Source organism: Panicum virgatum, chromosome 2K, assembly GCF_016808335.1.
Source record: "Panicum virgatum strain AP13 chromosome 2K, P.virgatum_v5, whole genome shotgun sequence".
Lineage (NCBI taxonomy): Eukaryota > Viridiplantae > Streptophyta > Magnoliopsida > Poales > Poaceae > Panicum > Panicum virgatum.
This window is the reverse complement of record NC_053137.1, coordinates 60598248-60624194: the sequence shown is the minus strand read 5'-3', so window position 1 is coordinate 60624194 and position 25947 is coordinate 60598248. Positions and strand designations below refer to the sequence as shown.

At 52.4% G+C, this 25947-nt stretch overlaps 4 protein-coding genes and 1 long non-coding RNA gene across 21 annotated transcripts; 2 read left to right on the top strand and 3 right to left on the bottom strand.

Annotated features, from left to right (window-relative positions):
- Positions 1-832: 832 nt before the first annotated feature.
- Positions 833-14386, top strand: LOC120691672 (secretory carrier-associated membrane protein 1-like). Its single transcript, XM_039974824.1, has 13 exons — positions 833-1076; positions 1409-1471; positions 1580-1684; positions 1815-1877; positions 2097-2130; positions 2593-2715; positions 12705-12767; positions 12852-12945; positions 13043-13088; positions 13194-13261; positions 13660-13708; positions 13864-13929; positions 14018-14386. Exons 1-13 carry the CDS (start codon positions 1020-1022, stop codon positions 14102-14104), a joined length of 918 nt encoding a protein of 305 aa, XP_039830758.1. The 5' UTR covers positions 833-1019; the 3' UTR covers positions 14105-14386.
- On the bottom strand, positions 11009-11894 carry LOC120691682. The gene is made up of 3 exons (XR_005682354.1): positions 11839-11894; positions 11570-11678; positions 11009-11383 (listed from the first exon to the last, which is right to left on the bottom strand). It is a non-coding gene; the product is annotated as an uncharacterized LOC120691682 (long non-coding RNA).
- A 921-nt stretch (positions 14387-15307) lies between the features above and the next one.
- LOC120691656 (internal alternative NAD(P)H-ubiquinone oxidoreductase A1, mitochondrial-like) lies at positions 15308-18455 on the bottom strand. 3 transcript variants are annotated; one of them, XM_039974812.1, is made up of 5 exons: positions 18272-18455; positions 16698-17614; positions 16422-16582; positions 16247-16312; positions 15308-16154 (listed from the first exon to the last, which is right to left on the bottom strand). In XM_039974812.1, the coding sequence occupies exons 2-5, from the start codon at positions 17566-17568 to the stop codon at positions 15540-15542; spliced, it is 1713 nt and encodes a 570-aa protein (XP_039830746.1). In that variant the 5' UTR covers positions 17569-17614; positions 18272-18455; the 3' UTR covers positions 15308-15539. The 3 variants fall into 3 exon arrangements, with proteins under 3 accessions (XP_039830746.1, XP_039830733.1, XP_039830740.1); XM_039974799.1 differs by having other exon boundaries at positions 16698-17657; positions 18272-18454; XM_039974806.1 differs by lacking the exon at positions 18272-18455 and adding an exon at positions 17848-18233 and having other exon boundaries at positions 16698-17657.
- A 543-nt stretch (positions 18456-18998) lies between these two features.
- On the bottom strand, positions 18999-20384 carry LOC120696194 (SOSS complex subunit B homolog). Its single transcript, XM_039979331.1, has 2 exons — positions 19883-20384; positions 18999-19730 (listed from the first exon to the last, which is right to left on the bottom strand). The coding sequence occupies exons 1-2, from the start codon at positions 19895-19897 to the stop codon at positions 19236-19238; spliced, it is 510 nt and encodes a 169-aa protein (XP_039835265.1). The 5' UTR covers positions 19898-20384; the 3' UTR covers positions 18999-19235.
- A 306-nt stretch (positions 20385-20690) lies between these two features.
- LOC120691590 lies at positions 20691-23601 on the top strand. Of its 15 annotated transcripts, none has more exons than XM_039974706.1 (8): positions 20719-20880; positions 20976-21250; positions 21614-21746; positions 21957-22108; positions 22247-22709; positions 22803-22889; positions 23165-23212; positions 23362-23601. In XM_039974706.1, exons 1-5 carry the CDS (start codon positions 20829-20831, stop codon positions 22274-22276), a joined length of 642 nt encoding a protein of 213 aa, XP_039830640.1. In that variant the 5' UTR covers positions 20719-20828; the 3' UTR covers positions 22277-22709; positions 22803-22889; positions 23165-23212; positions 23362-23601. The 15 variants fall into 15 exon arrangements, 12 of the variants coding, with proteins under 12 accessions (XP_039830715.1, XP_039830640.1, XP_039830629.1 ...); XM_039974695.1 differs by having other exon boundaries at positions 23331-23601; XM_039974769.1 differs by having other exon boundaries at positions 23138-23212.
- The last annotated feature ends 2346 nt before the right edge of the window (positions 23602-25947 follow it).

The following is a 25947-nucleotide window of genomic DNA, read 5'->3' as shown; positions in this document are numbered from 1 at the left end:
GTAATGAAGATATTACTTAATTTTGTACCTTCCAATCGTTCATTTGTTGCCCAATGCAGGTGTATCGTTGACTCGTTTCATTATTTTCAATTTCAATGAACCTGTCGAGACTGAGCCAATTGGGTCCAGCCTCTTGGCAGCTAATAGTACTCTGTACGACAGATGACCAGCCCCAACTCCCCAACTAAAGTGGATAGTCGCTTTTAGGAAGAAATGGAAACTGGACATCGAGCAATGCTCGAGTGGAAAATGGGTGGCCTTCCCCAGTCTAACCTCAAAAAAAAAGTCGGTTGGAATCCACAGGAGCGGTTATGGCCGCAATGCTTGCAAAGTCTGTCAACATCATCATAGGATACTGATGATGGTGCCAGCCCTAACCTTTTGCATCCTCCGCCACATCATTTTTCTGGTCAAGGCAAAAAAAAAAAGGTGCGTGATCCATCTGCCTGAAACTATGTTGTTTCATGTGGAGAAGAACGTAAATAGTACGTTTAATAAGGAAATAGACAATTGTCACTTCTACAAGACAGGCGAAATCTTTGGTGGTAAAAGCGTACGCTCACACCCTCCAAATAAGCTAGAATCAATTATTACGTATAAATGGTAAATGAAAGTTCAACAAATCTTTTTGTGATATTTCGCTCGGATGTGAGCTTCTAAATTCAAAAGACGACGCTGAACAAAATCGTGGACTTTCACACGGCACGTTTGAACCGTGTGGACCTAACTTTTCCTATAAACAAATTGATGGGCCCATGAGATACGGGGGAACAGCCGGGGGAAAAAAAACGAAGTTCGGCCCACGAGCGGTTACTGGCCGGACAGGTCGTTCCGCGTTGCGCACGTTCACCCGCGTCCTCCTTCGCAAGACGGCAAAGCGGAGTCGCCATCGCCCCATCTAGTCGGTGTGGGGGCGGTGCTGCGTGAGTGCGCGCTCCTCCCTCTTCCGTTGGGCAGGAGGACTCCTCGTCGCCGCCTCACTACTCCAATCTCCATCGCCATTGCCGGCACAAGCAAGGATGGCGGGGCGCTACGACAGCAACCCCTTCGAGGAGGAGGACGTGAACCCTTTCTCGGTACGCGCGCCCGATCCTCCACCCACCTCCCTGGTCTTCGCGATCCCGCCATTGCCCGGGCGCAGATCCAGTTTCCGTGTTTGGCACCATATTTCTTCCGGGTGCTCGCTGCTTCGGTCCTGTTTGGATCTGGACGGGGCGCAGATCTGACCACGGCCCGGCGATTGATGAAGAATCAATGTGTATTTTTCCTTTTTATTATTATTATTTTCGAGACTTTGCCGTCACCGACACTGCTTGGGAAATCCTCGCTGCTCTGATGATGCATTGGTGCCCGAAACCTCTTGTATGCGCTTGTGATTGTGAAGTATTTTTGGTCGGTTGCCTGGTAGGAACAAGCGCGTGGCAAGTCTGGCGGGCAGTCCAACTTTGGCGGCGGAGCGTTCTACATGCCGGTGGGTTGTTTTGTTCTTATGAGTTGTGGCGTCTGTGGAATGGCACAGGAGTTGGGGGGTTAATGTCGCTTGCCTGCTCACTACTGTGTGATTTCTGCTGGAATGTAGAACCCCAGAAACGTTGCTCCCGCATCCAATTCACGTCTTTCGCCGCTTCCTCCTGAACCCGCAGACTTCAGTGCCACAGTGGATATACCACTTGACTCATCAAAGGTTCGTGTGAGCGTGCATTTTGTTCTCAGCTGCAAAAGGTGGCTGTAACAAGCTCTCTTAGAAGTAAATGTTGGTCAGTGCCAAGCATCCATGACTCTCTAGGTTGACATATGCTTCCTGGATCCTCCAGGACCTTAAGAGAAGGGAGAAGGAGCTGCAAGCAAGGGAAGCGGAGTTGAACAAGAGGGAGAAGGTATGCTGGACATTGATCATGTATCTACAGTGTTGTTTCCATTTCATTACAATACAAAACAATCACAAATCCTTTTTTAAGCTCAAGATAATTGGTTTAGTTTTTCATTTCAAGCATGAAGAGTTGCTTCCTAGGCTTAAATGCGAAGTAGCGCGTACTGGTTGTCACTCTCAAGCATGAAGAGTTCTGATTCTTTGTTTTCTCTGTTATACTGACTAGGAATTGAAAAGGAGAGAGGAGGCTGCAGCACGAGGTAAATGCTCATTTCTTTCCATATATCAATGTCATAGTTTTTTTTTTACATTGAAGAGGCATGTGATATACCTGATGTTGGCGTGTTCCAAGTATGGTATATTACACCTGAAAGAATAACATAGTGCTAACACCATATTCTTTTGTAACACATGTACAGATACTGAGCTTCAGCACCTCTAGTTTGTTAAGATAAGGATATATCTCGTGCAAAAGCTGTAGATTTATCATTTATGCATATTTTCTTTTGATCTGTTGCAAAACCACAGTGTGACTATCATCTTAAAGGAAAAATGGTACTCTGGTCATGACAGTACACATAGTTATATAAAACAAGTATGACTACCGAGCATGAGAAGCTTTTGGCAGCTTTTGTGCATCCATTCACGTTTTTTCTCAACAGACCATTGGCATAAAGATTTTTTTATGATCCATGTTTACGTCTCGTTATTTTGTTTGGCAGCTGGTATTGTCATTGAGGAGAAAAACTGGCCTCCTTTCCTGCCACTCATCCATCATGATATCACCAATGAGATTCCAAGCCACCTTCAAAGAATGCAATATTTTGCATTTGCATCGTTTCTTGGTATGGTGCTTCTGAATCTCTCAAATTCCTGATATATTTCACTTGGGTGAAGAATATCCTCCTTTATTTTATGGTGCAGTGAACATGCATTCCACCCATATATTGGATTATTTTTTTAGTTTTTAGTTCTGCATTGGTTTTATCTATTTACCCATGGGTTATGAACCTATATGTAAGATGGGCAAGTGATTTGTTCCAAACTTTGGAACATGACCCTTGCATTCTTGCAGCTATTTTGGTTAAATGTGTTTTGCAACAGATATCAGATTTTTTGACAGATATGTTTCTTATTTTATAGCTGGAGCACAATTGATTAAATTAATATGCTTCTAGATACAATTTTTAGTGACACTACTATTTAAGTTATTATATCCCTGCACCCTCCGAAGTCCATACATGTAATGGGATTTATAAAACGTAGTAGAAGTTTTTGAGATCTTAAATGGTATTGAAAAGGTGCGCTTCTTTTGAAGTTACTAGTTGAATGCCCGTGTGTTGCTACGGGAGCAATGCAAATCATAATCGTGACAAAATTTTTGCGACAAAAGCAAGTTTATTGAGATCACCAAATTTGAGTGATAGGACAGGTTCGTGCCCATGCCTATAGAGCCGCGGATATTTATATAATTCAAGCGACTACAAAACTATAGGCATGAGTATTATTTTCCTCCTCAGTAGCTGTCATTGTCAACTCCCCCCTTCCTCTAAAACACAAGTATGCACGTAATTTAGATACTTTTCTATGGATAATTAAAATAACACTCTCGGGAGAACAGAAATTTGCATGCAGACACTTTAAACAAATCTAAAAGTTGATATAGCAATAAGATGTAGATTGCATTCCTTATTCGCTTGAGGCAGAAACCATAATGGACCTTTTCTCATTTTAGTTGCCTGCTTCAACAGCAGCTAGTCACCAACTACATCAAATTTCATGACATACATCTTGCAGTTCTCTGCTAAAAGTTACTTTGGGTCAGGACATACATCTTGCTATCATGATGTGCCACTGAAGCTGATAATTGGCCCTGGGCCAAGAAGGACGAGTGTTGCACAAATGCACAAGAAATGGAACATGAAATCTGATGTCTGAACCATCAACCTTCATACTTGATTATAATGTCCAGTATGGGATCTGAAGAAAGCAAAGCTTACCGCCCAAAGATCACGAGCAGTGACAACTGTTGGAGTATATTGAGCCCATATGTATAAAGGCCCATCTAGAGGCCCATGTATTGGATCTATATATACCCACCCATCTAGGGTTGGAGGAATAGAGCAATTATTCCCGTCATTATGGTATCAATAGCCTAGGTTAGGGTTTTCTCCTCTGTTTTCCAGCCTCCTCTGTTTCCAGCCGCCGGCACCCCTAGTGCCCGCCGCCTCTGGACCGCGCCCTGGCGCATGGTCCCGTTCCGCCGCCGCCCTTCCAGGGCCGGGCGCGGGCGCGGCGGGAACTGCGGGATCCGGGGCGGCTGCCACGGGCTCTGGATGCGCCGCCGTCGCCCCTGCGGTGCTCCTAGCCGCCGATCTCGCGCACGGTGGGCCGGACGCGGCTACACCCGCCGCTGCAGGGGCCGGGGACGTCGCCCCCCATGCTCCCGGCGCGGGCCCCGGCGCGGATCCTCTGCAGCAGGCCCTGGAGCCACCTCCCGTGGTGGCGCAGCCCATGGAGGCCGCCATGGCTGCCGCAGGTGCCGATCTGGCTGCCCTGCGGGCCGCAGCACAACTGCTGCAGGCCGCGGGCGCCGATCCGGCGGTCCTGCGGGCCGCAACCCAGCTCCTACACGCCGCGGGGGCTGCTCCTGAGGACGCGGCCGCCGATCCCGCCGTTGCTGCTGCCCACCGCGCCGCCATCGCCGCAGGCAAGCAGCCCGTCGTCGACGCCGCGTCCGACACTGCGTGGACCGGGCAGCCGGACGACGCCGCACTCGCCGCGGCCCTCCTCGCCGCCAAGTCGGAGGCTTCGGCGGCTCAGGAGCGGGTCCGCGCAGCTTCCTTCGCCTGGGAGCGTGAGCGCGCCACGGCCGACGCCCTCGCTCTCCGGGTCGCCGAGGCGGAGCGCTTCCTCCGCGTCTCTTCCGGCCGGCCCGTCGACCACGAGCCCGGCGCCTCTTCCTCACGCCAGGCCCCGATCGCTGGAGCTGGAGCTCGGTACGACCCGACCGACCCCATGGTCGCCCAGCTCCACCTCCAGGCGGCCGGCGTCCAGAACATCAGGGCCCTGGTCTCCGTCATCCTCGACCCCGCGTCCTCCTCCTACGGCCGCTGGAGGACACCTCGTCAGGACACACGGCGGCACCGCGCGGCAGGCCTGGGTGGCGCTCGAGGGGCAGTTCCTCGGCAACGCCGAGTACCGCGCTCTCCAGCTCGACGCCACCTTCCGCACCTTCGTGCAGGGGGACCTCTCCGTCGGTGAGTACTGCCGGCGGATGAAGAGCATGGTCGATGCTCTTCACGACCTCAGGGATCCGGTGTCCGATCGGGTCTTGGTGCTCAATGTCCTACGGGGACTGAGCAGCACCTACGACCACCTGAAGAGCTGGATCGCACGCCAGAGGCCCTTCCCCACCTTCCTGCAGGTCCGGGACGACCTCGCCCTCGAGGAGATCACCAGGGGTCTCGCGCCCGGATCGTCCTCGTCCACCCCCGCCGCGCTCGTTGCTACTCCACCGACCTCCTCCACTGTTCCTCCTCCCGTTGGGCAGACCGAGGAGGGGGGGGGGCGTGGACGTCGCCGGCGACGGGGTGGTGGTGGTGGCACTGGTGGCCCTGCCTCTGGCAACACCGGTACCGGTGGGGGCCGTCGGGGCGGCGCGTCGACACCGGCTCCGGCTCCCGCTCCCACCCCTGCTGCTGGAGGTATGCCCTGGCCATCCTTCAGCAACCCATGGTCAGGGCGCATCTCGATGTGGCCGTTCCAGGGTCCGGGAGGGGGGCCTCGTCCTCAGCTCCAGCCGGCGGCCATGTTCACTGGCGCTGCTCCACTCTTCGCACCTTCCTGGACCCCGCCCGCTCAGCCCAGCCAGCAGCCGACCTGGCCTGGGGGGTGGGACCAGGCCGCTCTGGCGCAGTCCTTCAGCACCATGGGACTGACGCCGCCGACCAGCACCGAGTTGATCGCCGACTCGGGCGCCTCGTTCCACACCACTCCCGATGCTGGTATCCTCTCTTCTTTCCGATCCCCACACCCTTCTTGTCCTTCTTCTATCATGGTTGGTGATGGGTCTTGCCTTCCTGTCACCGCCGTGGGTTCTGCTCCTCGTCTTCCTCATGTTCTTGTTGCTCCTCAAATGGTTCACAACCTTCTTTCTATTTGCCAGTTTACTACTGACAACTCCTGTTCTATCGAATTTGACTCTTCTAGTCTTACTGTGAAGGATTCGGTTTCCCGGCGTCCACTTCTCCGATGTGACAGCCCGGGTGTTAGCAGCTCAATTTTCACTCTCATTGAGCTGAGAGGATGACACTCAAGTTGGGGAAGTTTTCTGGGTTTTCTTCATTCACACTCACAATGCCATGCCTTCCAACGGGAGGGGTGGCCACGCTTTTATACAAGGGCTGCAGGGCAGCCAAAACACACACCAAGGACTAGTCTAAGATGCTGTCCTCTAGGTCCTAATTGTTGTTCTCTAGATGCTGTCCTCTAGATGCTAAAGCTAGTCTAAGATGCCAATGTGCTGCAGCTGCAACAACCACCACGCAGCAAGGACCATGCAAGGTCTGAGATGCTGGTCAAAAGAAGAACTGAAACCTGTCCTAGGTGGAGACCCACAAAGACCGAGATGACATAGACTTATTCCTTCACCGGGGCCCCTTTACACTCTTCGGCTTCCTGCTTCCGCTGCCTCGCCTTCGGCTTCTTCGTCTTCTGCTTTTGCCGTGACGCCTTCTTCCACCACCTGGCACCGCCGGCTTGGTCACCCCGGCCGCGACGTTTTAGCTCAGCTTCGCCGTAGTACCGATGTTCCATGTACTAGGGCTCCTGCTGAGCACCTTTGTCATGCGTGCCAGTTAGGTCGTCATGTTAGACTTTCGTTTTCTGTTTCTTCTTCGCATGCTGCGCATGCTTTTGATCTCATTCACTGTGACCTGTGGACATCTCCTGTACTCAGCATGTCTGGCTATAGATATTATCTGGTCATTGTTGCTGATTTCTCTCATTACTCTTGGACTTTCCCTTTGCGCGCTAAGTTTGAGACCTTCTCCACCCTCCTCCACTTCTTTGCCTGGGTGTCCACTCAGTTCGGCCTCACCGTTAAGGCCGTCCAGTGTGACAACGGGCGGAAGTTCGATAACTCCACCTCCCGGTCTTTCTTCCTGTCTCGGGGTGTTCAGCTGCGTATGTCTTGTCCGTATACCTCTCCTCAGAACGGCAAGGCTGAGCGGATGATTCGCACGACGAACGACGTCGTGCGCACCCTTCTGATCCAGGCTTCTCTCCCCCCGCGCTTTTGGGCTGAGAGCCTCCACACCGCCACCTACCTGCTCAACCGCCTTCCGTCCACTGCTTCTCCTGCTCCCACTCCACACCACGCTCTTTTCGGTACCCCTCCTCGCTACGACCACCTTCGGGTCTTCGGGTGTGCGTGTTACCCTAACACCTCCGCCACCGCTTCTCCCAAGCTAGCGCCCCGCTCGACTCGTTGTGTGTTCCTTGGGTACTCCCCTGACCACAAGGGGTACCGATGCTTTGACCTCACCTCTCGCCGCGTTCTGATCTCCCGACACGTCGTCTTCGACGAGTCGGATTTCCCCTACTCCACCTCCTCCACACCTTCTCCTGGTCCCGAGCTCGCGTCTCTGTTTCCGACTGATCCGGTGGTTCAGCCACCGTTACCTGTCTGTCCTTTTCCTGCAGGTTTTCACGGCGCACCGGCACCGCTTCCGGTTATCCCTGCTGCGCCGAGCGCGGCCCCGGGGCCCGCGGTCGAGCCACGCGCGGCCCCCGGACCTCCGGTTGTGCCGCGCACGGACCCGGTGTCTTCTGCTGCGCCTCGCGCGGCCCCGGTGCCTTCCCCTGCACCTGAGCGGTACGCTCAGCCGGTGCAGGTGTACCGGCGTCGTCCGGCGCCGAACCCGGCGCCGCAGCGGTACGCTGAGCCGGTGCAGGTGTACCGGCGTCGTTCCGCGCCGACACCGGCTCCGGCTCCTGCGACGCCGACACCGGAGCCGCCGCCGCCGCCTCCTCCGGCTCCCCCTCGCGCAGAGCCGGAGGTGTACCACCCGCCGGTCATCCATCGGGATCCTCGACATATCCATCCCATGGTGACTCGGCGGATGGCGTCCCAGGCCGCGACTCTCTCCGCCACCGAGGGAGAGCCGCGGGTCTCTCCGGTACCCTCCTCTGTCCGCGACGCCTTGGCGGATCCTCACTGGCGTCGCGCGATGGAAGAGGAGTACGCGGCTCTTCTTGCCAACCAGACGTGGGACCTCGTGCCGCGTCCGTCTGGTTGCAATGTGGTGACTAGCAAGTGGATCTGGACGCATAAGCGTCGGGCTGACGGCACACTGGAGCGCTAAAAGGCTCGATGGGTTCTCCGGGGGTTCACTCAGCGGCCTGGTGTGGACTATGATGAAACTTTCAGCCCGGTTGTGAAGCCCGCTACGGTGCGCACGGTCCTCTCACTTGCGCTCTCGCGCACTTGGCCTGTGCACCAGCTGGACGTGAAGAATGCATTTCTTCACGGCACCTTGTCAGAGACTGTTTACTGCTCTCAGCCTGCGGGATTTGTGGACTCGAGTCGTCCGGATATGGTCTGCCGGCTCAACAAGTCTCTCTATGGACTGAAGCAGGCTCCACGGGCTTGGTACTCTCGGTTCGCCACATTCTTGCTGACACTGGGGTTCACCGAGGCGAAGTCTGACACGTCTCTCTTCATCTACCGCCGTGGAGATGAGACGGCATATCTGCTGCTATATGTCGATGACATTGTGCTCACAGTTTCCAGTCAGCAGTTGCTTCAGAGTGTCATTTCCTCTCTGCAGCAGGAGTTCGCTATGAAGGATCTTGGTCAGCTCCACCACTTCTTGGGCGTCACTGTTGAGCCTTGCCCGTCTGGTCTCCTTCTGCACCAGCGGCAGTACGCCCTCGATATTCTGGAGCGGGCTGGGATGACAGATTGCAAGCCCTGCTCCACTCCAGTCGACACTCAGGCGAAGCTATCTGCTGATCTGGGTGATCCGGTGGCTGACACTACAGCCTACCGGAGTCTGGCCGGCGCTTTGCAGTACCTCACCTTCACCAGGCCGGACCTCACCTACGCTGTTCAGCAGGTCTGTCTCCACATGCATGATCCCCGGGAGTCCCACCTTGCTGCGTTGAAGCGTCTCCTCCGGTACGTCCGTGGCACTGTGGACCTCGGCCTGGTACTTCACCGCTCGTCCTCTGCTGAGCTGGTGGTCTACACCGACGCTGACTGGGCTGGCTGCCCGGACACTCGTCGCTCCACCTCCGGCTACGCCGTCTTCCTGGGCGGCAACCTGGTCTCCTGGTTGTCCAAGCGGCAGCCGGTTGTCTCCCGCTCCAGTGCCGAGACGGAGTACCGGGCTGTCGCTAACGGCGTGGCGGAGGCGTCCTGGCTGCGACAGCTCTTGGCGGAGCTCCACAGCCCACTCGCCAAGAGCACTCTCGTCTACTGCGACAACGTCAGCGCCGTGTATCTCTCCACCAACCCCGTCCAGCATCAGCGGACGAAGCACGTGGAGATCGACCTACACTTCGTGCGCGACAGAGTCGCCATCGGCGATGTTCGGGTACTCCATGTCCCGACTACCTCCCAGTTTGCTGACATCTTCACGAAGGGGCTGCCCTCGTCGACCTTCTCGGAGTTTCGATCCAGCCTCAACGTAGCCGGTGGCTAGTTGTGGCTGCGGGGGGGGGGGGGGGGGGGGTTTAGCCCTTTTGTGCTCTACTTGTACTCTCATCTTGTCCAGTCTTGAACACCGCTGCGTCGGTTGTTCAGACTGCGGGGGGGTGTTGGCTTTCTTGTTGTCCAGTCTTGAACACCGCTGCGCCGGTAGTTCAGACTGCGGGGGGTGTTGGAGTATATTGAGCCCATATGTATAAAGGTCCATCTAGAGGCCCATGTATTGGATCTATATATACCCACCCATCTAGAGTTGGAGGAATAGAGCAATTATTCCCGTCATTAACAACAGTGGACAAAGCAAGCCCAATGTTTGACCATTGCGCAGTGATGGTTGCCTGGTAGCCCTGCCGGTTCCAGAGAACCACAGCCTTCCTGTTGTTGCTGAGCGGCCCAATCCAAACCTATAAAAGAAGACATCACTGTTATCCTCAGAATCTTGCTGAAGCTCTTTGTGGTTTTGTTGTAGAACAAGGTGCTTCATGGGAGGCACTAATGCAGATTGCAGAGGCTGATGAATCCTTGCCTCCAAGCCTTTGTTGGATTGCACTTTCTTTCCTTGGACGTCTACACTACCTGTTCAGAAAATTATAGCATCAGTATAATGAAAAACCATAGAAGCATAGGTAAAAATGCAAGAGAAGTCTCACCTTGGTTGACAGCAATGACTTCCCAGTTGCTGAGTATGTCCTTTGACAAATGGTTTAGAGCTAGTGAAAATACCTTTGCAGTTACCATCTCTATCATCATCGCCACGCATCAGCTCATTTCATAACCAGAATCATAAAGATTACCCATACGGCTGGTGAATTGTGCAGTGTTATTAGGCTTGGGCACACTGATGTTGTGGTTCAGTAACAATAATTTCAGAGTGAAGACGTTCACCTCAACATTGTCACCATAAAGATTTAGCTAATTTAGCTAGTGATTCTCATTGATGAAAAATGGGGTTGGACAACTATTATTGAGATTACGAGCAGTATCATCTGCCAACATAGTTATGATCCTCTTGTCATCGGGTATTCCTATTCTCTTAGCAGTCCTGATAGGAAACATAATAGAAAAACTACCACAAGGAAATAGATGTATACAGAATATCCTATTAAATTTATTACTCAACAAAATGAACTAATGAGAAGTTTGCAGGACCTTAGATTACACTAATACACAAAATTGAATTGACGTACAAAAAAGTCTTCCAAGTTCCTCTCTTCAACAGCACTCATCATGGGCCGGTGCTCATTGATCCATAGCAGGGGGAACAAAATCAAACCAAAGCCTCACCTTGTTTGTTCGCAGGACAAAGAGCTGTCTTCACCCACGGCACGATGGTACAGGTGAAGAATATGTCAGTGGAGAGGCAGACACCGAAGGAGCAGGCGGTGCTTGTTGAGATTAGGTGACAGGATCTTCTCATTGGCACTTGCTATGATCTAGGACGGTGCTCGTTAACACTGGTGTCAGAACAAGATGGCATGTTTACAATGATTGATTGATTGTTAATTCATGCCCTAGATCGCATCAAAATCTCAACAATGAAACTGTTCAACCCAAAATCCTTCAATGTGGTGTTAAAAACAATTGAGTATCAGAATGGGGAGATTGAGGAGCAACTGAACAATACCAGGGATTGAAGCAGACACCTGTTTCGTGCACATCTGATCTCGGCCTCTTGATATAGTGCCACCGGCTTCTCCATCTTCACCTCGCCCCAGTGGCGGAGGAAATGCCACCAGCTTCTCCTTCACCTCGCCCCAGTGGCGAAGGACAGAATATATTTAAGGTATGGCGAAGTCCACCTAGACCATAAAGTAACATCCAAATCAAAAATAGTCTATGCACTTGTAAAATGCAATGATTTGTGGTCCAACGCCACCAATTCATCAAAGCATAGCTTGCAGCAAAGCATATAAGAAACCCAAATCTAATTTATTTTATATAAATTTAACATGTAAAAATTGCAAATTGCACTGAATAGTGAATACCTCTCGTTTTGGCATTAGTCTGACCCATTCTAAGTTCCAACAAACGGAGATTAACTCCATGTATGCTTATTAAGATTAGCTGCTGACCCATGATGCTTTTGTTCACGCACTACAAAAAGTTAAGAGCCATCAGAGATCGGAGTTGAAATCACATATGCAGCCTGTCGGTGATAAGGGCAAAGCTAGACAGGAAAATTTAGGGTGATGAGTGACGACGTACGTGGAGAGAAAAATAAAAAAGGATGGAATCGAATCGATGGAGAGCAGACCTGGTAGAGGCACATGAAGCCATGGGCTTGGTCAAGGAGGAAGCACCCACAGAGACCGGGAAATTGGGGATGAAGTTGGCGAAGAATCAGCAGGCTGCGCCGATGCCGAGCAGCCGCCGGAAGACGGCGCAATACAAGGGCGTCCGGCGCCGCTCGTGGAGCAAGTGGGCTACCGAGATCCGCGACCTCGTCAAAATCGTCTGCATTTGGCTCGGCACATTCTCCTCGTCAAGAGCGGCTTGCAGCAGAGGAGCACCCTGGCATCGCGGCGGAGGAGGGGCATGTGATCTCAGGAGAGCAAGGCGAGGGCGAAGGGGAGGGAGGAGCGCCTCGCGTCGGGGCTGAGCGAGGGGAGGCGGAACCGTCGACGCGTGGGGTAGAGCGGGAAGGACGGGGCGGATCGGACGGACGAGATGAAGGAGTGGCGACAAGCGCGGGTGTTGGCGGCGAGCGCAACGAGGAGGGCGGAGCGGCGAGGAGCGCGGGTGTTGGCGGCGAGCGCGACGAGGAGGAGGACGGAGCGGCGAGGTTGGGGGAGTGGAGAGGGGGAGGGGGAGGCTGGAGCAGTGAGCGAGGTGGAGGGAGGTGCGGAGCGGTGAGGGGCCGGAGCTCGAGAGAGGCACGGCGGCGAGGCACGGCACGCGAGGTAGTGGAGGACCTGGAGCACCGGGCGGTTGCGCGGAGGGAGGGTTGACGGGCAGACACATTCGCGCGCGCGGCAGACACATCCGAGGGCAGACACATTTGTCACTTCGTTCTTTTTAAGTAGTAGTAGATATGGAGAGATGAATAGCATTGAAACATCTACATATTTTCAGAGGCATAAATGGAAGGGTTAACTGAATCTCTTTATTTGGTATGAATAGGGTTGGTTTGCTGCCTGTTCTGGAATGTCATAGCAGTTACTACAGCTTGGATCAAGGGGGAAGGTAGACTGAATCCTTTTGCCGTGACCTGTGGTTCTATCAAGTTAATCAATCCCACTCGTTTTAAAATGTTTAATCTATTGTCAGGTGTTAAGATCTGGTTGTTGTCTATAATCTACTTCATATCTGGTGTTCCTGGTGCCTATGTTTTATGGTATCGCCCTCTGTATAATGCCATGAGGTAATTTATTTGAAATATCATTGCATTGTTTTGTATATCTCGGACCATCTGTCTTTTTGTGTGCATCTGGTAACATTTGCTGGAACTTGTTTTGTAGGACTGATAGCGCATTGAAGTTTGGATTGTTCTTCTTGCTTTACTTGGTAAGTTTACGAGTCACTTTCTGAAGCATCCGTGATAATAGTTATCTAATGCTCAATAAATTTGAATGCACATTAATAAATTGCTTGAACTTCCTGTGATTACAGTTCCACATTCTTTTCTGTGTGTTCTCTGCTGTGGCTCCCCCTGTTGTATTTGAGGGAAAATCATTGGCGTAAGTTTCTTGCCTGCTTTTTTGTGTATAGAAAACTGGGAATACTGAAATCTTGCATACTTTGCAAACTTGCATCAATGCAAATGTTTTTTTGCTATGATGTATCAGTGACACACTGACACTATCTGTATATTGTGCACAGTTTGATGTGGCTATGAAGTAACACTGATATTAGAGTACAGTTTAGTTGGCTATTGAACATTATAGAGCAAAGCTCAACTGCTCCATTTCCACCTGATTGGACAGCCCCATCGCTGCAACAAGATAAAAACATGAAATGTTTTACTAATTTGGACAAGAGCACCCCCAAGATCTTTTGATCAATGTCTAGAGGGCTAGATCTGTATGAGCTTGATGAATCCTTGGCATGAACTAACTTCTGTCTTACACTGTTGCAGAGGAATTTTGCCAGCAATTGATCTTCTCAGCGTGAATGCTTTGGTTGGGGTAAGGACATGACTTTTCTTTTTGCTAATTACATTTCCATCCTGAGATATCTAGCTTTGTATATTTTGATTAAAATTTTCTTCATCCTATTCCTGATGCAAAATATAATTATCCAATTTGGCTAGTAACAAAGTTTCTATGTGGTTGTTCTGCAGATCTTCTACTTTGTTGGATTTGGATTGTTCTGTCTCGAGTCATTGCTCAGCATCTGGGTCATCCAGGTCAGTGTCTCTATAAGCAACTGATCTGGTTTTGCAGAATTAAATTAATATGAACTAGCTGAGCCAATTTGGATATTTATGAGTGCAGCAAGTGTACATGTACTTCCGAGGCAGTGGAAAGGCAGCAGAGATGAAGCGTGATGCGACAAGGAGTGCCATGAGAGCCGCATTCTAAATGTGGCGGAGTACATTTCAGATAACAGTCCCAAGCGTATACTTACCGTGGATAGGTTGTGCTACAAATGAAAGTATATGTTTCCTCCAAAATTATCAGTAGGTTATCATGGTGTTGCAAGTGACATTATTGACTCGCCATCTTCTTTTTTAACCTATATAGAGAATGTGCAGCTTTTATAGCATTACTTCATGTCTTCATCCATCTTTTTTCCTAGTTGCAATGTGGACTGGAGCACTGGAGCATCACCTTTAATTTATTGTACAGTTTTATTGTCAACTATTTGTACGTGCTGGAAGAGTAAATATTGGCAAAAGCATTTGAAGTGCGATATAGCAAACCGATCAAATAGGGCCAACCAACTAATTATGATATATGTTGTCAGTCTCCGTCTAAATTTACGGAGACTTGCATTTTAGCAAGCTTTTTTAACCACTGAAGCTGATATCTTGGGTCAATGAGTCTGCTGGGAGCAGCTCTTCTGAGGTAAGTCATGATGACTTTGTCTCCGACGTGTGGACCCTGGCACTGTTAAATTGATTTGTAGGCTTGGTCCTGTTTAGTTCGCAAAAAAATTTCTACAATATCTGTCACATCGAATTTTTGGACACATGCATGGAGCATTAAATGCAGTTTAAAAAATATTTAATTACACAGTCTAACTGATTAGCACGAGATGAATTTTTTAAGCTTAATTAATCCATGATTGAATATTATTTGTCAAGTAATAACGAAATGTACTAAGTACCAAAATTCAAATTTTTTGGCGAATTAAACACAGCCTGTCCACGGTCTCCTTTAACGATCGATTTCACGTATCTCGGACCTATTCGTCCAATTCTGTGCATTGACGAGAACAGTGAGAATTCCGAATACCAGTAAATCTCAACAAAAGTTCTGTTCATGTTTCATACTTCTCGTGAAAAATGTGATAGTTTGATCAACTATAAACGTAAGAAGTCAATAGAATACTATAATTCTCTAACACGTGGATGAACAAGAAACAGAAAAAAAAATAAACAAAAATTGATGACTTTGTCTCCGACGTATGGACCCTGGCACTGTTAAATTGATTTGTAGGCTTTGTCCGCGGTCCCCTTTAACCATCGGTTTCACGTATCTCGGACCTAAGATGCTAAAAAAAAGTATCTCGGACCTATTCATCTAATTCTGTGCATTGATGAGAACAGTGAGAATTCCGAATACCGATCTCAACAAAAATTCTGTTCATGTTTCATACTTCTCGTGGAAAATGTGATAGTTTGATCCGCTATAACCGTATAAGAAGTCAATATATAGAATACTAAAATTCTCTAACACGTGGATGAACAAGGAACAGAAAAAAAAATAAAAGAACGAAAATGACAGTCAGTCTGCTGCTCCCGTGGATTATTCAGAGGAGCACAGCCGACGTTCTAGTAGAACTGCATCCTCGTCAGCCGATCCTGGTGTTGTCCCTGCCAAACACGAGCGTCGTCGCCCAGTTGACCGCCACGTAGAACCTGTTCCTCCAGCTCACCACCCGCGTCAGGTACGCCGACCGCCACATGAGCCAGCTGATGAAGCCCGCCATCGACACCCCCTTGGCGTCCTTGTTCTCCCTGAGGTCGACCAGCGCCTTGTACCGCCCGACCGACGCCATGCTGCCGATGTGCTTGTACACGAAGGGCTCCCCGAGCTCGGCCTTGCCGATGCAGTGCGCCTTGCTGCCGCCCTGCGCCGCGACCCTCCCGAGCAGCCGCGCCAGGTACCGGCCCTCCCGCTCCGCGACCTGCGCCAGCGCCGGGAGCACCGGCTTGCCGGTCTGCTCCAGAAAGCCCGCGCAGTCACCCAGCGCGAACACGTCCGGGGCCGAGGGCACGCGGAGCCACTCGTCCACGCCGATCCTGCCGCCGGGCGACTTGGGCAGGTCCAGGGACTTGACGAACTCAGACGGGCCGACGCCCGTGGACCAGACCAGCAGGCCGTAGGGCACGCGGGTGCCGTCGCTCAGGGTGATCTCCGAGGGCTTCACCTCCTTCACGATGCCTCGCATCAGCTTGACTCCATACTGTAACAGATGCAGCACACACAAGGTTGAGCATCACAAGTTAATCGAGTACATTTCAGGGTGTCATCAGCGATGTCTGAAGTTTCTGTTACCTTTGACAAATGATTCGTTGCGTACTGACGCAGGCCGATATCGAACGATGACAGGATCTCGTTTGCCTGCAAAGAAACAGATCATGAAGAACGATTAGAAGAGCGGCAATTTCATTAGCAAGTCCGATTGATGCAAGTTATTATGCTCCGGATCATCTAGTCGATCGATTCGTACCTCGATGAGGGTGACCTTGACGTAGTCCTTGACGTGCGCGTACCTCTCCCGCACGTCGCGCATGATGAAGTCGCTGAGCTCGCCGCTGAACTCGACGCCGGTGGGGCCTCCGCCGACGACCACGCAGTGCAGGAGCCGCGCCTTCTCCTCCTCAGACAAGCCTGGAGTAGGAACAGTAATATCATCAGAACCGGTGCTCGCAATGCCCAACTGATGATCAATCCGTAATGGATTTCCCTTCTGCAAACGTGTGTCAACGTGAGCTGCTGTTGCTACCTGGATTCTCGGAGAGCATGAGGTTGGTGAGCAGCTTCCTGCGGATCTCCTGCGCGTGGCTGACCTCGCGGAGGAAGATGGCGTTCTCCTTGACGCCCTTGATGTTGAACGTCAGCGGCTCCGCGCCGCTGGCGATCACCAGCTTGTCGTAGGCGATCTTGAAGTGGTACGGCTCGCTGGGCAGCCCGTCGCCGGCGGCGGCCGTGCAGAGCACCTCGTGCGCCCGCGTGTCGACGCCGGTGCAGGAGGCGAGGAAGAAGTAGGAGCCCGGGCGGGTGGCGAGCGCCGACTGGATGCGGCTGACGGGCTCGACGACGGAGCGGAACTCGAGCGTGCCGACGCAGGTGGACGCGAGCAGCGGCGTGAACACCATGTGGTTCCGGGGGGAGACGCACACCACGTCGTAGGCGCTCGTGTCCACGTCCTTGAGCAGCCGGCACGCCCCCCACCCGGTGCCCAGCACCACCAAGCGGGGCTTCTCCCCGGGCTTCGTCGACCCGAGCCTCGGCATGTGGCGAGGAGGAGGAGGCGCCGCCGCGGCCTTGGGCTCCCTCGTCTCCGCGTCCGAGAGCTCCGCCGCCACCGCCGCCGACGACGCGGGGTGAAGCCTCGTGGGCGTGGTGCCGATGCCCCTGGTGCCGGTCGGCGGGAGGAGGTGGGCCCCGGCGGCGGCGCTCCTGCCCGCGAGCCCCGCGAACGCGAGGCTGTGGAGCGACGACGCGTGCTGCCCCCGGGCGCGTGACAGCGCAGCGGCACCGCGCAGCGCGGACGCCGCCCCCGCCGGAGGCGCGCCGCCCTCCGAGACGATCCTCGACAGGGACTGCGACAGCGACAGCTGCGCGCCCCTCCCGATCCTAGACCACGCCGCCATGTCCACGGCGCGCCTAGTTCAGCTGCCCACCTCCGCGCGAAGGTAACTGCCCCAAGCGTGCGAGGGAAGGGATCAGAATTCAGAAGAGCCTGCAAAACGGACGTTGAGATCGCATTCAGCGATGCATACGAAACCTATGGCAGATCTGCAAGACAATTTATATGAACGACAGCGGCAGCGGAGGAAAAAAGACATGAGGAATGCGTTTTGGCTTTGCTTCGATTCTCTATTTCCTGGGAAGAATCGGTAGGGGGAAAAAAAGGACGTGTGGTTCAGTACGCGGATGTTGACCAGCCTCCCTGGAAACTGGAGCCGACGAACTCTGCATCTAGAAGAATTGTACTCCAAGCAGAACCAGTCAAATTGTTCCCCAAGAAATTCGGCGGAAAGGTCAACAAGCACGATCCCCCTTCCGATTCTCATTGGCCTGGCTGATCAGGCAAGCGCGCATCTAGAACCTCGTGGGCAGGAATATACCCGCGGACCCGTGATGCATGCACGACGAGCAGAAACAAAAAGGATTTGGTGGCGTCAAAAACAAAAGGATTGGGCGCGTTGTGCACGCCGCCGCTGCTACGGAGTTTCGCTCGTGGTTCCAGGACCAGTTCCCCTCCGTCCTCCCAGCTTCCGTGGATGACCCACCGGCCCAGACCCGCTCCCGCGCAACACACGGCAAGAGTCGAGAAGAGGTTGGAGAATATACCGTGCGAAGATCACCAGGAAGGCGGCGGCGGGAGGAGAGCCATCGCCATCATCGATGACCTCGGACTGGGAATCTGGAGGGGAAGGGACAGGTGGTGAATGTTTCGGGAAGGCTAGGGGGACTATAGGGAGAACGGGGGCACCGAAAAGATCTGGAAGCGGGCGGGGCCGTGCGCGTGTTCGGTGTTCCCTGCCTCGTTTTATATTCCTGGCTTGCCGGAGGGGGAGGATCTCTCGGCGAGGCGGCCTCGACTTGCATCGCAAGAAGAAAAAAAAGAAGAGGCGACACAGGCCCGCTCGCCCGCCCCGCCCGGGTCTGGCGACTGCGTCATCGCTTAGCTGTCGGCCCATCACCGGCCGTTCGGCGTCCAGATACTTGCGGGGCGGCCAGACCGGCGTTTTATTGCGTGTTGCGGTTCATTAATTAGGAGTATTAAATAAATACAGTTTATAAAATTAATTCCACAATCTCTGTACTACTTTGGAAGACGAATCTAATGAGATATTTGACTGCATAATTAAATAATGATTGATGTAGCATTATTATAGTCAATTATGAATTAAATAAATTTATTAGATTCATCGCGCAAAATTATACCCATGTGTGAAAGCTTTGTAAATAAGTTTCGTTTAGCACTCAATGCATACAAGATTCTCTTGTAGCGCTATGTGTGCTAGATGTAACCAAACGGGACCGCAGTTGTGCTTGGTCACCATGTGCCCCGAAAAACTGTAATGCACAGGGTCCTGTGCCAATATATATTTCCTCAACAATTTGCCGCTGACAGCTGATACGGGTTTCAGAGAGCTTGTGCGTTTCGTTTGAGTCTTCTTGATCACAGGATTGTAAATATCTCTATGTTTCAGAAGTTCAGGCATACACACAAAATTGGTTGAGATCAAAGGTGGTCACACTTTGCGCGAGAATGGCCATGCCGCAAGCTGCGACGCCGCTGGAAGCAAGATCACCGCGGCGGCGGCTTGAAGAACTGGGAGTAGGGCGAGACGACGGCCTCCTGCACCATCCTCCGGGGGTCGCCGGGGTCGCGCCCCCACTGGATCTCGCTCATGTTGGGCGTCTCCACGAACAGCATGGTGAACTCGCCCACCTTCTCCGCGCGCCCGCGGCGGCCCGCGCGCAGCACGAGCGCGTTCCCCCTGTGGTACGAGAAGATGCCGTCCGTGAGCCGCACGATGTCGCCCGGCTCGAAGGCGCCGCACTCGCCGCCCCACAGCAGGAAGTGCGCCGCCGCGGTGTCGTCCGCCACCAGCGCCAGGCACGTCACCTCCTCGACACCGCGGGCCTGGGCCTGGGCGTGGGCGTGGGGGTGGGGCGGGCGGGCCGCCGGCGCCGCCTTGTCGAGCACGATGAACGTCGTGTTCACCGTGTTGGTCGCCGCCGGGACCAGGTCCTTGAGCTTCACCGTCCTGCCTGCGGTGCCGGCGCCGGGCGTGTCGGCCTGCAGAAGGGTGTGAGGTTAATCACCCGCCATGCATAGAAGCTCCTATCAGGCTTTTGATCGAACATCTTGCGGGCGACTCGGATTTGGGTGACAACGACGCGCGGCGCGTGGTGGTAAGAGGAGGGGGAGGGCGGAAACGGCGGGCTCACCTCTCCCTGCGCCATCAACGGTGATCGTCTCGGGAGAGCGGTCCCGCGGCGGCCGCCGCCGCTCAGTCGCCTCTTGTGCGTGCCGCGGTTGCAATCGCGCGGGCGGACTCGCCCCGCGCAGGAGGTCGGCGACGCGCGCGATCGGTCGGTTCGCTGACCGATGGGCCGCTCAGTGGGCCGCGTGGGAAGACCGCACGTGCACGCTACACTTAAATGGGCGGGCTGTGACCCTCAAAAAAAAATGGGCGGGCTGTGACCGGGCGGCTCGCGGAGGCGGTCGCAGAGGCACCCAGCGGCCCGCGATGGGCGCGGAGGAGAGCGGCCACCTCGCCTGCGACCGGGGTGGAGGCGTGCGCCGGTGCGGAGGAGCGCGGCCGCCGGTGACCGGAGCGGAGGCGGGCGTGGAGGAGCGCGGACGTCGAGAAGGCCGGCGACGGACGTGGAGGCCGATTGGGAGCTGACGGCGGTAAAGGATGGATATGGTGGAGAGGGGAGGGAAGCCAGGGGGAAAAGAAGATAAATAAATAGGAAGGGAAAAAAATCTATCCTCTAAAGGATGGAATAAATTTCGCTATGTCTACACTTAGATTTGCACCCACTAGAGATGCTCCAACTGTTGTCCACCCATGCAAATGTACCCAGAAAAAATAACTCCATTAAAATCTATGGCTGAGATCCTCTCCAACCTGGCTTCAACGTGATCGAACGGCTGACCTTATATGGATCCGCGGCTTCAACGCGCCCCTTCGCCGCCCGCACGTCCGTCCCCGCCACAACCCCCCCCCCCCCCCCCCCCCCCCCGCGTCCCGCGTTCGATTCCCAGCCCGGCTCTTTTGGCTCCCAATCTGATTTCTCTTTTTCTCTACCAAAAAATTCATCGGCCGCCGCTGCCTCATGCCGCTCTCCTGCCGGCAGCTGCTGCCCCGTTCGCCGCCCGCGGCTGCCCATGTGCGCCAGCTGGCCCGCGCCGCCGCGCGGAGCCGGGAACCCTTCCTCCGGTGAGTCGCCACCGGACCCTAAACCCCCCTCGCGACCCTAACCTAATATGACTCCCCCGGAACCCTAACCCCCCTGTCCCCCATTTCCTTCGCAGGATCCAGCCGCGGCCGGCGGGTGGGGCGCGAAGCCATGCGCCCGAGGCCGCCGTTGCTGCTTGGCGAGGCCGCGCGGGGTCGCCGCCGAGCGACGCTAGGCTGTGGCCCTTTCCGCGCCCCCAGCAACGCCACCTCCGTCGAGGGGCTCGAGGCCATGACCACATCGCGCGACGACCCCACGGACCCGCGGGCCGCCGACGTCGCGCCGGTGCCGGCAACTCGGTTGCCGCTGGCACGGCAGATCCCGGACGAGGAGGCGACGACCACCAACAAGGCACGTGCAGTTTTTCTCGTTCTTGGCTCGATTTCTTAAATCCGAGCATTTAGGGAGCTTTTGGTTGGTTTGATTCGTGCAAAGACATGTGTTGATGCTACTCCATGAGTGAATTTGATTGAATCAACACGAGCATGAAGAATCGAACCAATTTCGTTTTGGTGAGAAAAACTACATTCTTGCTCGTGATCTGAAATTCCCTGAGTTTGAGTTCGAATTGAGACATGACTCTTTCGGGATAGCTTACCAACTCCATGGAGATCACCTGTGCAAAGTTTGGGAGCGATTCCTTTTGATTTAGTCAAGTTTCGGGCGTTTTCCTCTTTATTTATCCTGTCGTCCTTCTCTTCGAGGCTGCGGCAGCGGGTTTCAGGAGGAGGGTCGACGGGGATCAAGGAGCAGGTGCTCACCAGGCAGCGCCAGCAGGTGCTCACCAAGCAGGCTGTGGCGGCTAAGATGGTGGTTGCTGTGCTCATCTCTGAAATCTCAGTTTTGGGTAGCTGACTATTCTTGCTATTTCCTATTTGAGTTGCTACCCTTGTGGTGCATAGCTAGAACCAAATTATGAACTGAACAACTGACACTGCCCCAAACATACATGTAGTCGTGACCACAATTTACAATATCATAATATTGTCCCCTCATGCCTAACTTGTACTTATAATTGATCTTTCCTTACTATCTTGTTTGCTGTATCTTGTTGCAGTTCTTGGAAGCTTTCTTGCAGCAGTGAACAAATTCATTGCTGATCGTTATTCATGGAATTACACAGTATCTGAATACCATGTGTATGAGTTCTTTGGGGTCAGCATACGCTCCCATTTGAGTTGTCGGCAAGGATATAGGCTGGGGTTGGCGGTATGGTGTTAATTTGGGCCCATTTGAGTTTGGAGATTCTGCTTGCTTGTGCTCTCCTTGGCATTAAGTGTAATCGATCTTTTAGCTACCATGTTTTCAGGTTATGGTCTTATGTATCTCACCCTTTCCTTTTTTCAGGTTGTGGTATGGATCTCTACATACGACTGAAGCTTGCGGAGGGTATGCAGCCACAGCCTAGCTAGGCCGATGGCCTATTGCCGGTGGCTGGGGACTGAACGGATCATTTTTGCCGCCACTTCCCACAAGAATGGCTTGACAATCTCTGCAGGTAGTTCCTTCCCTCGCGTTAGGGAAACTGCAATTTTCTCCGCGTTCCAGATTCAATGAGAGCTATTCACATATTGGGCTCTGTTGAAATCATATAGCATTCCTCAACATGCAAGATACAGTATCTCTTTTCACTTCTTTGATGTCTTTCTCTGTGAGTTGTTGTATGACATTTTCCCCCATCCGTTTCATGCTGATTTTTGTTATTTTACAGGTTGACTTTGTACCAAACCTTGATAACTCACAGAAGGAGCCATCTCTGCTGCCAGCTCGTATTTCATCTCTATTGTTGAATGATTCTTCTGGGATTGCGGTATGAGTTTGTATTCACTTTATACAAGTGCTACTAAGTCAGATATTTATTTATGCAAAAATGGGATTCTTACGGTTGTTTAAATTGTTTCAGGTCGGAATGGCAACAAACATTCCTCCTCATAATCTGGGGGAGCTTGTTGATGCACTTTCTGTTATAATTCAAAACCCTGAAGCCACAGTGAGTAATTTGTACCACATATCATTATGAGTTCAGTATTATGTACGCCTGTTTGTATGCATGTATGTTGAAAAGGCACTCAGCTGCTATTTTTCCTGTGATAATTATTAACAAGTTCCCATAAGAAGCAAGGAACAGCAAATATTTTCTTACCTTGGGCATGATATTATTACCACTTTTCATATCCCGTCATAAAATCATTGGAATTATGTTAGTTTTGTGATACCAGCTTCTTCAGAAACATCCAGCTTCTCAACATGGACATTCAATTTCAGGAAGGAAATCTCCATCCCGGAGATGTTCAAGAGCACGTGTATGACAATGTAAGTATATATCTGTTCAACGTGTGTGTGTGTGTGTATATATATATATATATATATATAATTGAACATGGTCGACTTATTTACGATCTATATATTTGCATTTGTGCATGGGATACAGGTCTTAAATTCTTATATTCACCTATATCTAGATGATGATGAAGGAACATTCCACTACATGGACCTGCAATTCTTTGTAAGCACAGAGTCGTTCGATATACATTCTTTTCTTGGACATATCATATTGTTCTCACTTGATATGGAATCTCGAACTGTATCTATATTGGACCCAATGCCCATACCTCACAATTTTAAGTTGTGATTTTACTCTATGGATGTGTTTGTGTAATCAACATAATAACTTTGTCCTTTGTGTGAAACATATATTTCTCGGTTTGGACTATGGATCATGTGATGAATGGTGTACGTCTGAAATTTACCCGTGGCGTTAGCACGGACACCTTACTAGTTATAGTAAAAGCAGCGAAAGCTGTTTTGTTAAATATTTTTCCGCTCCATTTAACGAAGCAACAGCAGAAGCTGAAAGTGTTATCCACGGCCGGAGTCCTGCCAGCGCTGACGTCACAACTCGCCGCAGAAGCAAAGGCAGCCGCGTGATGCGTTGCCACCCCCAACGAACGGCCAAAATCCTACACCTCGCGCGGCAGTTCACCGTCGCCGTCGCCGTGGGGATCACCCCGGCCATCCAGACGTAGCCCGTACCACGCGTGTCGTGGCTCCACCTCATCACACTGTTGTGCGCTGTACTCGTGCCTCCAAAATGCTCAGCACATGTGAAAGTGATCGGGTGCTCTGGCCTAAAAGGGGGAGGGAGTGAATTAGGCACTAATAAAAACTTAGATCTATGGCTCCAACTAGTTTGCACAAAACTTAAACTAAAACATGCTATCTAGATGTGCAACTAGGTTGTTCTAGTGTGAAACCCCTATTCCAAAAGAGTTTAGCAACCTATAGCCTTTCCTATCAAGAAACTATTCTATAAAAGAAGGCATACAAATTGCTAGTATGAAATGCGGAAGTTTAAAGAGCGGGATATGAGATAGCAAACTCTTAACGCGGGTGTTTATCCCGTGGTTCAGTTAGCCACAAAGACACACCTACATCCACGTTGTTGTAGCACTCACTAAAAGTATTGCAACTCGGGCACCAAGTCTCTTTCGTGAACACAATCACGGTCACCTTGCCCCCGGGGTTCCACTAAGGAGCTTCTTCACAAAGGATGGGGGTCTCCACGACCCCCGCACAAAGATGTTGTCGCCGCTCCACACCAAGTCGGAGGGTCGACGACGTTGCCGGCGAGCTTCACGCTCCAAGGTGCCGGCGCACCAATCTCTTATTTTGGTTCGCTAATGAACCACAGCACAAAGGCTCGAAGCCTTGCAATCTCACTCACTAAGAGCTAATTCATTACACAACACTCTCAAAGTGTGCTAAGGGCTAAGAATATGATCTTGATGCTTTTGTATGGCTTGGAGATGTTCTTGGGTGTGTGTGGGATGTTCAACAACTCCAGCAATCTTCAAATGGCCAGGGTGAGGCGTATATATAGGCCACCAAGTCTTGTAGCCGTTGCTCCAACGGTCAGCAGAAAATATGCGTATCATCGGATGAATCGATGCCTCTGGCTGAGGTAGCGTCGGTTCTTCCGGTCACTCATAACCCGAAGTAGCCGTTGAACTTCTGACATCTTACGCGGTGATCACCGGTTGAACCGACGCTTTGTACCGATGCATCACCGGTTCATCCGGTGCTTAAGAATCTTCTCCTGGGCGCTGACGTCATTGCACCGACGCAATACTCCGATGCACCGTCGGTTCAACCGGTGCTGAAGAAACTTCTCCTGGGCACTTGACATAATCTCTGGTACACAGTACGCCCAATGCACCGATGCCCTTTCTTGGACCGTCGGTTCAACCGGTGCCTATAGGCTGACTTGGCTTCGATTCCCTTCTGCACCAAATATCATAGCGTCGGTTCTTCCGACAAGCGTCGGATGCACCGATGCTTAGGCATCGGTTCTTCCGGTGCTCCTGATCCGAAGAGCTTTCAGGGCGCTGCTGTAACACCCCGGTGTTAATTTTGACGCTAATACCGTGCTTAATCGCTAATTAAGGTTAATCACAATCGTTAGCGTTAACCGAGTTCACGCGGTAAACGTCGTTTGAGCAGTGTTCGATCGCGTTTTTGTCTCTGATCCGAGCTTCAATACAACTTTCGCCCAAAAGTAAGGTTGTAGATTATCTTGTCCTCTACAACTTCCTTTTTGACCAAATTTCAAGTTGCTTTATGAAATTTCAAATTTTGTACGGTCAAAATCGGCTCAAAAACCTTTGAATTGGTCACTTTGCCTCCCCTGTTTGCCAGTGCCCCACCGGCCTCGACGTCGGGGTTGCCACGCGTCGCGCCGGCGAGCCCGTCGCCGCTTAAGCGCCCCGCTGCCGAGTCGGATGCCAAGTCTAGTTTCTCCTACTCGGTTCCCTTCCTCGCGCCGCAAGGAGTTCGCCGCAGAGCCGAGCAACCCTAGCCCTGCAGCTCGCGCGCCGGCCGATTCCGGCCATCCCTCGCCGCCGTGTTTCGTTTACTCGCGCCCCGAGTCGCCCGACTTCAGCACGCACCTCCTCCGCCCCTTCCCCGAGCCGACCGACCCCTCTTCCCAGCCAAATCGGCCCCTGCGCCGCCGTCCGCCATCGCTGTCCACACTAAGCCTCCGCCCCTCC